General features: G+C 33.6%; 1 protein-coding gene across 5 annotated transcripts in view; it reads right to left on the bottom strand.

Moving 5' to 3' along the window:
- The window catches only part of EcR (Ecdysone receptor), a 145394-nt gene that overhangs the window by 15942 nt on the left and 116374 nt on the right, over nucleotides 1-13078 (bottom strand). For 3 of the 5 annotated variants that reach the window (XM_066397277.1, XM_066397278.1, XM_066397280.1), the window contains one exon: nucleotides 6360-6401. The exons of the other annotated variants lie outside the window; for them this stretch is intronic. In XM_066397277.1, coding sequence (XP_066253374.1) covers nucleotides 6360-6401 — 42 coding nt within the window. The remainder of the gene's footprint in view (nucleotides 1-6359; nucleotides 6402-13078) is intronic. 5 annotated transcript variants of the gene reach the window in all.

Raw genomic sequence — 13078 nt, 5'->3', positions numbered from 1 at the left:
TCTGAGGGAAAAATATATTGTTCGATTGCTAAGATTTCCATATAATTAAAAAATGTTTTCAAATTTGTCTCAAGGGTTAATTGATGACAATCGAAGTTGTAGGACGCGCAAACAGCACTGGTTTCCAATAAAATTCATCAGGTGACCAATTTGATACTGAGCTTGCACAATCAACATACTACTACTTGAGCATAGAAAAGAACGGAAAATTGAAAAACTGCAAGCAGTTGACACCACAATAAAAGGACTTAAGGAAAACCACTAATTGAGTAAAGCAGGGTGTCCCCTCCTTCCACAAAATTGCCCGTTCTTTTTAAGGCGTAGAATAATTTATCTCATTCAAGAGCCGGAAGTTCCTTCCGTAGGAAAAAGACGGCTCCGAAGATTCTGTACCTAGGACGAAGAATCATTTATTGCATACTCCTAGGAATGATCATTTCTCTCCAACACAGCACTTTTATGTTTGTCAGTTCTTGAGGGGTATCCCTGTATTCTTGGACAAAGAGCTTTGAAACTTGATTCTGCAAAGAGCTCGTAGGGCTGTTTAACTATCAGAGTAGATGTAAATCTTTTCCTCATTTGTGGCCACTTTCACCCGTAAGGAAAACCTTCCTATGGTCTGTGATAGGAAAGTATTCGTCTCTCTATATTCCGGCTTTCGATGAGTATATATCAGTCATAAGTAATCCGTCAAGGTACCAATCTGACTGTTTTGATGACAAAAGAAGTCATTTGATCGCACTTCCTCTCTCTTTGGAATCTTCACTTTAAACAATTATGTTAGCCGTATTCGGTCATTTAGGTCCTTCTCCACACACAATTCAATTGGAATGTCCTGTTGAACGAAACCAGCCATACTCAAATGACCGATTTCATTTAGTGTTTGTTTCCTCTTGTTGCAAGCCTCAATCCTCTTATGGAAAGCCATAATAGATGCAATAGAAATGGATAGTAGCTGGAAAGTTTCGGAAATCCCTGCAAGAGGGTTTTGAGCACCGTTTCCATTTAGGTCATGGGTCCAGAGGTTTCAGATCCCATCGCTTTCCCGCTGCTCTACTCACTTGCCATATCAGTGCTATTGCGTCGGAATGAATTGTTGAGATGGAACGGGAATCCTTTAGTACATTTTTATGTAGTTATTAGTTGCTATAACTTGATCATATAGTATAAAAAACTGTCTGTTTTAGGTGTAGCTGCATAATATGGCAAAATTTGTATGTCGTTTATAATTAATATTTAAATTATTATAGATACATAAGTTTTTTCTAAAATAAGGAGGTATTTTAGTATTAAACAAAATAAGCATTTTTTTCAGAAACAAAATAACCCTGTTACGAATTAACTTACATCTACGTAAATGCGGACTTGTCATTAGTGGAGGTTCTTCCGAGTATACACGACTCTGATAAACTAATAGGAAATATACAAATTGCCCTATGAACTGACAAGGAAAATGAGAATAGAAGAACTTTGTCTATTTCTAACTACAGCACCGGTCTCTTTTAACTTGATATTATTAATGTTCTCTCTTAACAGTGGGTAGTGATAACTAGCAGCAATTATAGTCTTGTTATTGTTTCCATGGCAGTTCTTTACTTTCCACACGCCGACACACTTTCCGCATTTGGAAGCTATTGATCATAAATTATTTTTGATGATACTTTTACTAATTATTATTATTATGAGTAAGACTACGTAATAGGTATTTATAACTTCAAGGATTCATCAAATCAGTGGTTCTATTCACCTCATAGATTTACTTAATGTTTACAATACTAATGTGTGAAATTTCAACTTTGGTGTCTATTTCTTGAATAACATTCAAAAGTAAAAACAAAATCTAATGAAAAAAAGGAAATAGTATAGCAGTTAACTTCTCCATTTACTAATGGAATTTTGAAGAGACTTTAGAAATAACTGTGCCGATCTTGGTGTTTACGCCATAGAACATTGAATTGGACGAAGTGAAAATTTCTTTATTTTGTAAAAATCTAGAAGGTTCAAATCAGGTGATGTCGCCGTTCACCAAAAATCAATCGACCAGTATACTGCGTAATATCAAATTCAAACTCCAAATGAAACATTTCAAGGCGAAACCAGACATTTCCGAAACCATTTCGAATCCGTAGAACCGTCAGAGAAAAAATCAATTAAACACGCCTAAATCAACTGCTGCCGTGTTAATTTATTCTTGAAAGCACAGGTACACACGGTCTATTTATCTAAATAAAATCCTGCTGCCTATGACATAACTGCGTCATCTGGCTAATGACTTTCAAGCTGTGTCACGGTCATACTCGCCGCTCGAGAGACAAGTTTGCTTTTCTTGTAAATGTGTTTTACATGTTCAGAAACCGAGAGTCTTTGACTTGTTAGCCGTTCTACGGCTTTGTTTGCAGATTGCAGTAAAGAAAAGAGAATACCTGATGATTTATTTTTGCAAAACGGATCTATACGTCCAGGGAGCTTTGTAGAATGATCAATGTTGTCACTCTTGGCATTCAAAGAGATGCCTCACAAATTATGAAACTTAAGTGATATCGCAAGAATATAAAAAAAAAATGGAAATTGAACAATCTAAACAACAATTTTTGGAAAAGTAAGGTAAAAGTACAAAAGTAGATAAGTTCCAAATGAGTTACAAAAGAAATCACTTCCTTTAAAATTTATCAATTTAAAGGATCATTTCGAGAGGTTTGATAGAAAGTTCGTGTTTTCGTGCTTGAGTGCAGATCATTCTTTATTCTTCAGTGATTACAGCCACAGAGAGACAGATAATGTCATCATGGAATTATTAATGTGTGAAGAATGAATATAAACTGAAAACCAAATGAAACGTACCGTTTTACTACTAAAGTAAACTTTAAAATGCAGAAGTCTGGTAAAAAGAAGTATGCATTTGCTTCACTGTTTTTGAGACACCTCGTATAGAACATATAGTTGAACATTCGTGTTCTTAAGAAGAAAAATCTGATGATATTTTTTTATGTTGTAAATATATTCTAGGCGTTTGAGCTGGATTGTTCATTCTTTTTTTTTTTTCTGAATAACGCCTCAAAATCGTTTTTTTTTTTACAAATTGTGAAATGGAGGAATCTAAGGAAAAAAACTCTGATCTTGTATTTATGCACCTGGAAAACCGCGGAATTTTTAACTACCTCTACAAATCACTGCTGGAACTGTTTGAGACTTTATTTAAGAAAATCCAGTTCTTCTTTCGTACCTAATGAAGTTTTCTCCTCCATCATAAGGCACCTAGTAAAAATGTTCCATTAACTTTGAAAAGCAAAGTCCGTGGCCATCACGGTTGAAGAAGCAATCGTGAGAAGGTGCGACGTGCCGTGCGGTGCGGTCTGTGTGAATAATTCACTTCGAGGCTAAATGTTCAACTTAGGCTTAGTTATTACGTTGCCAACATGATAAAATACGCCCGATTATTCAGTTTCCTTTGCTGGAATTAACCATACACCCAATGCACTTAATATATTATAATAAAAGGACTTGCGCGAAGCAAGTTCAATTATAGACTCACTTCTTTCGTGAAAACGACATCTTCACGGTTATAAGTTTCGTTGGTTTTATGTAATTTCGTATCCAACTGCAGCACAAAATAATAAATAGGTTCAAGAAATAAATTCAACATTTTTATCATTATTCCCACGAACTTGGATGTCTTTAAAAGCGTAAACGTCACGCAACCAACAATAATAGTCAAGGCCCAAGAAACCAGTTCATTCCTAAGGTCTAATGGCTGTGCTTGACTTCTTTCATCTTTTACGACTGTGTAATTTGGTGGAATATACAATGTATAGTGACGTTTATGTACACACCAACATTATTTGTCTGCCGGTTTTTATTATCATTATGGGAAAGGCGTAATAACTTATCTGGACACAGCAGGTAGATCGTTCGATCCAGACAACTGAAAAATCTAATCTTTTTTTCTAGGTTATCAGCTCGTACTTCTGAAACTAGGTCAATGTGCTATTAGGATTTAGATAATGTCAATACAGCAACAATTTGTTTTGCTAACCTTACGAATTTTATTACTGATTAACAAAATTGGGTTTTGTAAACAATGATTGCAACATTGGATTGTCTTGTGTGGCAGCTTTTACATTTCAACAATTTTGAATTGAATTATTAACGAAAATATCACGTGAATTCCATTTCAAATGTCTGACCTCCATAGGTGTTTAATTAGAAAATGCGTTTAAATTAATACATCAAGACATCCACCCATTTTTGCTGCATTGGCTAATTGAATGTACGCCTCTGCCAAGATCGGCATGGTGTAATTGGAACAATGTCAGCAATTGATTTTTCAAGGTTGCCAAGTACAAATTCTAGAAAAAAACCGCATTTAGCATCCATATTACGTAACATTGAAACAAGCGATGTTAATGTTGCGCGTAACTCTCCTAATGTTCTATATAGGTAATCATCAATGCTATCCTTTTTCAAGATGTGACTCAATTTTTGATAATTCATATTGAGGGTGTTATTTAAGTACGTGACCAAAGTTTAAGGGCTGATTCTTTGAGTGATTCTAAGACAAAAAGTTTAAATAATCATATATCCGGTAATGCTTCGTTTTCAAGATTCAAGAAGAGACAGGGTGTCAAACTTTCTTTAAAAATCGTTTTTCCGTCAAAACCTTAATATTTCTTTAGCTAATTTTGTTGAAATTTGATTGTGTTATTTGTAGTTGTTATAGTTATTTATGTGCCACTGACTTTTTTAAAATTTAAAAATTTTTTCGCTTTAACCACAATTATAGTCGCCCAGGTCACCGGATTTAAATCCGTTAGATTTTTACCTTTTGGGGCATGTAAACGCCTTCATTTATAGAACTCCAGTCGACACTGAAGAGTTAATGCAACGGATATGGCATTCATGTAATCAGATAAGATATACGCCGGGAATATTTCAACGTGTTTGGCAATCAATGTTAAGACGAGCTAATGCTTGCATTGAATTTGAAGGACATTTTCAGCAACTATTGAAAGTTTCGTGTTAATTGTTATTAAATGTTTTTTTACTAAAAAAAATTGGATACCATTTATTTAAGTGCAGTATTAATAGAGCGTTTTTGTTGCTTAAATTTTCTTAAATTTCCGGCGTTACCCCTGCGCACGCTACAAGCAAAAGGAGACAAATAATTTCTATAACAGTTTAAAAGATTCCTTCCTATTATATTAAAAACTGTCACCAAGTTTCAACGTCATATTACTTTGCGTCTTTTTGTTTTTTAGAAGTTTTTTTTAATATGTAATAATTAAAAACATATTGACATCCTGTATCTTGAAAATGAAGCATTGCCGGACGTATGTTTATTTTCATTTTAGAATTACTCAAAATTAATCAAAGAATCAGCCATTGAAGTTTGGCCACGTATTTAAATAATACCCCGTATCGATATTTTTTCCCTATTAGATGTTAAATTGGATTCAATAGGAGCACTAAAACTTGAAAAATTCGGTGTTTTAGCAGACAAAATAATTTGGAATATATGAATTATAACTTTCCGAAAATTATATCATCTGAATTTCCTTAAATTCTTGTTGAGGGAATATTTACAAAGTGCTAATGGGTTTCTTGAGGAAATTGCAACATGGATATTTTTGGAAATTTCGATGACCTGTTGGAAAAATAATTTCAAGGAATTCTAAAGGTTTCATAAGAATTTTTGACCCTTAAATTCACGATTCTGGAAATGCGAATACCAACTTCTTCAAATATTGAAAAATCAAAGGCAACTACCCTATCTTCGATCGTCTTGACACAATTAGAAGTCATATTCCCACATACTCTACGGTAGTATATCGAGACCCCAAGAACTTCATTTTTTAGGTGAAGACTATTAATTTGTGAACTCTCTCGCCTTTCGATTAGTACAGGCAAGTCAGGCTCTCACGCGCCATTCACTTCGAGACCCAAATTGTAGAGACAAAATAATAGTTTTCCCAGTTGTTTGAATGATGAACCGAAAATTTGTGGCAAACTATAACAAATTTAAAGAAAAAGGATTTAAAAAAAGAGATAATTTTTACTGAAAATGTGTAGTTTTCAGGTACAACAACTAATATTAAAAACTAACATTTGAATCCGTCTTAAAAGGGCATTTACACTATTCACTCTATTGTAGTTACAATGCTGTAAGATTTCTTTATAAAACCTAAAGTTATCAGCGTTTGATAAGTCTGATTGATAATACAGGGTCGTACAGACCTATATGGATGAAACTGCAAAAATAAGTTTTTAAAACGGATTTTTAGGAATACATCATCTTGGTTTTTCAAAATCACTTAAAAATCTGGGTAGCTAGAACAGCTCTTCTTATTACTAAATTTACTTACTACAGTTTTTGAACCTTTCTTCTACTACGAGCATTCTCTTACCTGCAACAAAACCAAATAAAATTAATATTACCAAACATTGAAAAGTCACTAATAAAATAACAATCATTAAACTTGAAAACTATAAATCATAACCTCCTTTGAAGGTTTTTAGTAAAGAAAACATTTACAAAAATAAATTTCCAGTACTGTCTCTTTGTGGCTAATGTGTTAATTTTGGAGCCTTATCCACTCTCAGTTAAATAATCGGAAAACTATTTATATTTTTATTTATCTGGAATTTCAACTTTATTGAATGATTCAAATGCAATCGTTTATTGTTTCAAAATGTTGCTTAATTAGATCTTGCCAGCCGTGAAGGATTTGATACTGAGGAACAATAAGCAATATTTCCCAAAATTCTAGACACACCTAATTCCACTGACAGTCCTTAACACGCAAAAGCCATTAACAATTTGTTTACTTTGCTAACTACTACCTATCAACAACTAACGAAAAAATACTTTCTCCATACTACTCTGGTAGTATACCTCACGCATGCATTCAAAGTCAGCCAACTTATGGTGACCATATAAAGATTTTAATAAATAAAGTTGCGTCACTATCAATGCTATTGAAAGTAGGTTTACTGACCCACTTATCGTGGCGACAACGACCAATGAAATCACTTGTTCGAAGTAGCCGGTTACTTTGGGTTTTCTTGTCTTGTGTACCCACCGTATGAGACAGGATTTTGACCAAAAGTGATAATGAAAAGGAAGCTTTAGTAGGTCGCGTTAAATGATCACGTACGTGTCGCATTGCTACATACTTTTAGTTTTATTTATTAAACTTTCATCAACTTTATCTGGGAATTAACTCACCCTTTATCATTTGATTTTTCTCCAATGAACAGAACATCATTAGAGCGAAATAAGGGAAAAAATATCCTTTGTCTAGCCGCAAAACAGCAGCTGTCCGTCAAAGTTATTTTTCTATTTTGCTCTCCCCTATCTGTTCGTTGCGTATGTACCCCTATGAGTTTACTTGATTAATGATAATTTCGTGAAAGACCCTGTATGTATCGAATATGGCAGCCTCTACTGGAAATGCGGGTCATATGGGATAATTACCATGTAAATTATTGCTCTGGCTATAGAAGCAGTACTGGCTTTTTGTATTTTGTAACTTTATTAATTTGTCAGTTATGTCTTCATTAATTATCATCATTAACCGGTGGATAATTCAGAGCCCAATATGGCAAAATCTAAGGAGCAAGAGGATCACTCAAATCTCGAACACCATTGAAACCAAATCTTCATCAATCCCACTCGTCTTCAATAAATTCCTTCAAAATTATTTTAATTTAAAATCATTTTAACATAATCTGCATATAAATTATTTTGCAAATTAAGCAGGTGGTTTATGGAAACCACTAAATCTTCATGTTCTTGTTTACTCTTCTTTAGCGTTTACGTCTTCGATTCCTTCATCAAATTTCTTAATATTCTATTTTCATACATTATAGAAACTCATTCTCACTCAATGTGATTTAGTTTGCAACTTAAACTAACTTGATCAAACAATCATTATTTAGCTTTCTTCAAGGTTATCAGCTTCAATGAATTCATTCTAAGTCCTCTTTACTTCTACAATTTTAGAGGTCTAATTTACAGATATATACTGTTTTTGTTCTTTATTAAGTTAACTTCTTCAATTTCTTGAGCAAACTTTTTTATTCTAAGAAATTTTAAGGACACATTATAACTGTAAGTAAATTTCGCAATCTGAGCTGACCTAAATAAACAAAATCTTTATCAAAGTTTATTCTTCTTTGGCGCCTCTATCTGCGATTTATTCGCAAAGTTCCTTTAATCCCTTTTTATGATGGTTAATTTTAGGAATTCATTCTAACTGAATGTGATTTACCCTTTAGCTTTAATAGAAATAATTATTCCTAGTCATATTACAAACATGTACGGTACTCTTCTTCTATAATAAATTCAGAATTTTCTCCAAAATTACCTGATTTCAAATATATTTTCTCACACCTTTTAAGAAAGCTGATGATTTTGTTTCAAGTTTTTCAGAGTTGGTGAAAGTAACTTTATTTTTGTATATTGTCTAGGGCCATAAGGAAAATAGTATGTAACTCGTGAGAAAGTTTCTTAATTCCCTCGCGAGATTGTTGTCCTCGCCTACGGTTCTTTCGTTGCTTTCCTCGCTTGCTATGTTAATTGCTATAAAACAAATACCCTTGTATAATATTTTCATGAAATTATAACTGAGATGAATCCTTAATCTAGTTTTAACTCCGGACATTTTTTTTGAAATAGTAAAAAGAATTTGTTGTTTTTGGTAAAAGTACTAGTAATCTTGTGCCTTTAAAGGCAATTTTGCGGTCCATTTTTGAGAGTCAGATCTTGAGAAAGAATTGAAAATGCTCTCTATGGCTATGAATTTTGGTTTTTATAGGACAGCATTGCACATCTTTTCACCAAACCAATTACATAATTCCCTGCCAAAATCTTTTGTCAGGGACACCCTCTCGACTCACATACGTTCATGCCGCCTCCAGCTGTCGCTTCATTGATTCGGGTGTTGCCGTTTGCACTTACGCCATGTGATACCCCAGAATTGAAAGAACCCTGGGCGTGGTGAAAAGTATATGGGCAGTTTGATATTAATCGAGTGCAAGTAATCGAACTCACCCCGCTTTTGGAAATACGAGCTCCAGCTGAGTGCGAAGAGAGGCGGAAAATGGTATAATAATACATTTCGGTATTGAAATTCTGTAATCAGGATTCATTGATTAATTACCAATTCTTCAGTATGAATTCTAACATACTCATTCAGCTCATGACCTTGGGTTTGTCAAAAACATGCGCATTTCAGCTTAATCATTCGTTATTAGCGATTCTCCATCCCACATTTGTGTTGTGTTGCCATCAATGAACAAAAGGCCAACAAACAGGGCATTATGTGCGTATAATGTTTTTAATCAGCTGCCTGTCATACATGATAAATTTAAGAATGAACAGTTTTTAGTATTGAGCTTTATTTTTAATTTTATAGATATCGAATTACACCGCTAACCGAAATGTGACGCGCAAAGAAATAAAATGTGCTGCACATTAATTATGCAAAGGTGAAAAATGTTCAAAAATATTAGAAAATGTTGGAAAGTAGGTAACTGGAAAATTACAGTTACAATACATACAGCAATATCGTAATTATTATAATAACTGCGTAATGGCGATGAGTAATAATGATTTACTTTTTTATGTATGTCAGTTCGATGAAAGTAGATTTAATAATAACGCTTACATGAGCACTTTTCTATTAAAAAAAGATTTTTAATCATATTTCATAAAAAAATCACTAAGGTTCACCCAAAACTTTTTGTAATAGCTATAGGTATAGTACCAAATTTTTTGGATAATATTTTTCCAATTTAACTGTTCTCGAGATTTCGAACGCAGTTAATGATAATTTTACAATATCGGCCGGTGTCTATTTATTTGAGCGATGGTCACTCAAATCCTACTTTTGTATTTTTCGAAAAAATTAAACAAAAGGAACATTTTCATATTTATCCGTGGCGAATAATGCAGTGAATTCAATATTTCAATAAATGATTGGCTTAGATGTGAGTTGGAAGTCTGACTAGTGAACAAATTAGAAATAAGTATTAGCAATCAAGGGATGAAAATTAACTTTTTGAAATTGAATATACCTATAAGTAACAAAAAGTACAAAACCAACGTTGCCGAATTGTTGCCCTCGCTCCTAGTCCGGTCCAGACACCGAAAGGCGCCAATTCGGGACTGAATAGCTGAAGTGCATCTGCACATGAAAGGCAAATTAAAAAAGTCATCTGGGGATGTAGTAATGAGATTTCCACTGATGACACTGAAGTCAGAATAAATAAATCGGGATGGATCCTCTTCCTGTTCGCAAGAATGCCATCGCTTTCATTTAAATTGGGAGCTCAATTTCTCCCTTCTTGAGGAGCTACATAAGGGCACAACGTGGCCCTTTTTTACGTATGTATGTATTTCCTCTTTTTCTTATAAGCGCCATGATATTTTCTAAGATTGTTCGACTCACTTTTTTAAAATGCTATTCCTTGTAAAAAGCATCTTAACAATGTCGCATCTTACCGCAATGAAAAATTTGTTTAAAATTTAAAGAAAACGAAATTTGAAACCCCCGTTTTTTGAGGATATCTCTGGAAATATTCGGAACTTTCTCAATCTGAAAGCGAATTCTAAACGAGCATTAAAGGGAGCATAATTGTCTTTCTGCAACTGATCCTGTATTTCTTATGGTTTAATGTAAAATTCCACGAATTTGGAGTCCCATGTGGAGTATGTGTTTTGAAAACTGAATTTTACTTCTATATGATGAAGATTCTACTGAACTAATATCTATATCATGATAAACCTCCAATTGTATGGTTACTATCTCTAATCCCATTTTGGACTACTACGTAAGCCACTGTCCTCAATACCCATTTGACTTATTTTACATAATCGTCTTTGAGACTTGCTGTTTCTACCGTCCACTAATTTTCCTACTTTTGTCTATAGTATTTTGAACATATGTCTTCAACATCTTACTGGACAGTTTTCGCATTTTTTGCTGCTTATGTGCTTGGTGAAAATAATTGCTATACTTCGACTTGTTCTAAACTAAAAGGAGCAGTTTCTAAGTGGATAAATAATTAAGATATACTTCTAAACTTAATTATTGTCTGTATAGAACACTTCAAAATGAACGTCTAAACAGAGAAAACTACTGCTTATTGTTATGAGTCAATAGAGGATATAAATCCTTCTATGCAATCTTTTCAATATTTTAAAATTTTAGACATGAAAATACTTGTATACATATGTTGTAAACTGAAGATGTAGGTACTGAAGACTATTCAATGTTGAAAACTCTAAACTAACCCAGAAACATCTTCTTGGTACAAAGTTATTATATATCTATAAGTTATTATATATTATATATCTATTGACTACTATACGTCTACTGAATAGATATTTCATTAGAATATTGTACAGGTATATGTATGTCTCATCGTATTCCCAATGATCCATTTGTTTGTTTAATATAACATTTTTAGTCGAAAACGCATTCACTCGATTAACCAGATTGTTCGAACCCATCATTATTAAATATGGGGCAGTAGGAACGGGAACTCGAACCTTCAAGGTAAGTAATCCTATACGTAATATCCCATACGATTTTCGTGCCCCAGTGCCGCCGCACCTGCCCCTTCCTCCGGACAGAGGTCGTGCAATGTCAATGTCAGGGTCAACTGGATCAACATCTGCACTATATGCAGGCTGCGCGCTGCAACGAGTGCAATTCAATCGCATTAACAATGAACGGATATTAGATTATTGTTTAAAACCAGCAGTGGCGTAACCGCAGAGAAATTTTCTAATTCAAACATTAGGTTCTAATGTTCAAGGACATTTGAAGATTTCTGACGGCACATCTGCCGAATTTAAAATTAGCAGGTGAGGCTTGTCTTTAGTGACCATAGCAGCCTAAATCAGTTTGATGATTAGTGGGTTAAAAGTGCAGATGGCCTATTTTTTTGATGTAACAAAATTTCTTGTGTACCTGCCTCTAAAATGTAGATTTGCGATAAACATCTTGTGCGCTGGGGAGACTTGATTTTAGATTAGGTCATTAGGCCATACTACAAAGCACTTTACGTATGTGGGCTTATTAGATGGATTATAATAAATTGATTATAATTGGAAGATCGTTAGGGGGGAATTTCGAAGAATGTTGCCTTTTTTTCGCTTGTCAGGTTAAATTAATTATGAGAATGGTCGTTTTAATTAATTCATTATTAACTATCTGGACTAAGGCCGAGCTGCAACAGTATAACTTAAGCTTGGCGTAACTGCGGCCTTAGTATATCATACTTAAGAACAAACACCTTTAACATTTTCGCTAGTTTGGGATGAATGAACACTACACTTGAGAATACACACGATATTAGCCACTTTCATTCGACTTATGATTTTGGATCATAACGCGATGTGATTTAAAAATCGTATGCCTTTATCTCTGTTGGTAATTTTGATCATGACTTATGAGTGTCAAAAATATGATTCAGACCATGATCAAACATAAAATTTTTATGTTCGCAAGCAATAGGAAAGGACACATTTCTGCTATTTTGAATAGCAAACGAATTTATTCAAAGGTAAAATGGATTGGTTAAATGCATAGATCATGACTGAAACACCGCTAGTAAGAAAGCAGATATAATGATTTAGGAGGCGCTGAAAGTCTACAGAGTGGCTGTTGTAAAATTCGGAAAAATAAATGGTTACCTGACATAAAAATTTCTGGAATATATGAACAACATTGCAACACTAAATCTCAAGAGTCGAAGAAGCTGTAAAACAAAAGTTTCAAAAAGTTTAAAAATTTTACTTGAAAGTATTGCAGTGAATCAGAATATTATAATTTGATATGAACACGAGCAACCCACCTTAAAATATATTTTTATGACACACTGTTTTATACGTTCCTATTCAACATATTCATCTGTAGCAATCCAAAATAGAAAGTATTTCTTTCGTTCCGATCACAGTGATAATAATTATTGTCACAGTAGTTGTTCGCTTGAAATTGACTTATGAAGAAAATCCGTTTTAATTCAAATAGCAATAGAATGGCAAATTTAAGACATCTCAAAAGTACCATAT

This window comes from Euwallacea similis, chromosome 14, assembly GCF_039881205.1.
Source record: "Euwallacea similis isolate ESF13 chromosome 14, ESF131.1, whole genome shotgun sequence".
NCBI classification, from domain to species: Eukaryota; Metazoa; Arthropoda; class Insecta; order Coleoptera; family Curculionidae; genus Euwallacea; species Euwallacea similis.
This window is presented reverse-complemented; position numbering and strand designations above follow the sequence as displayed.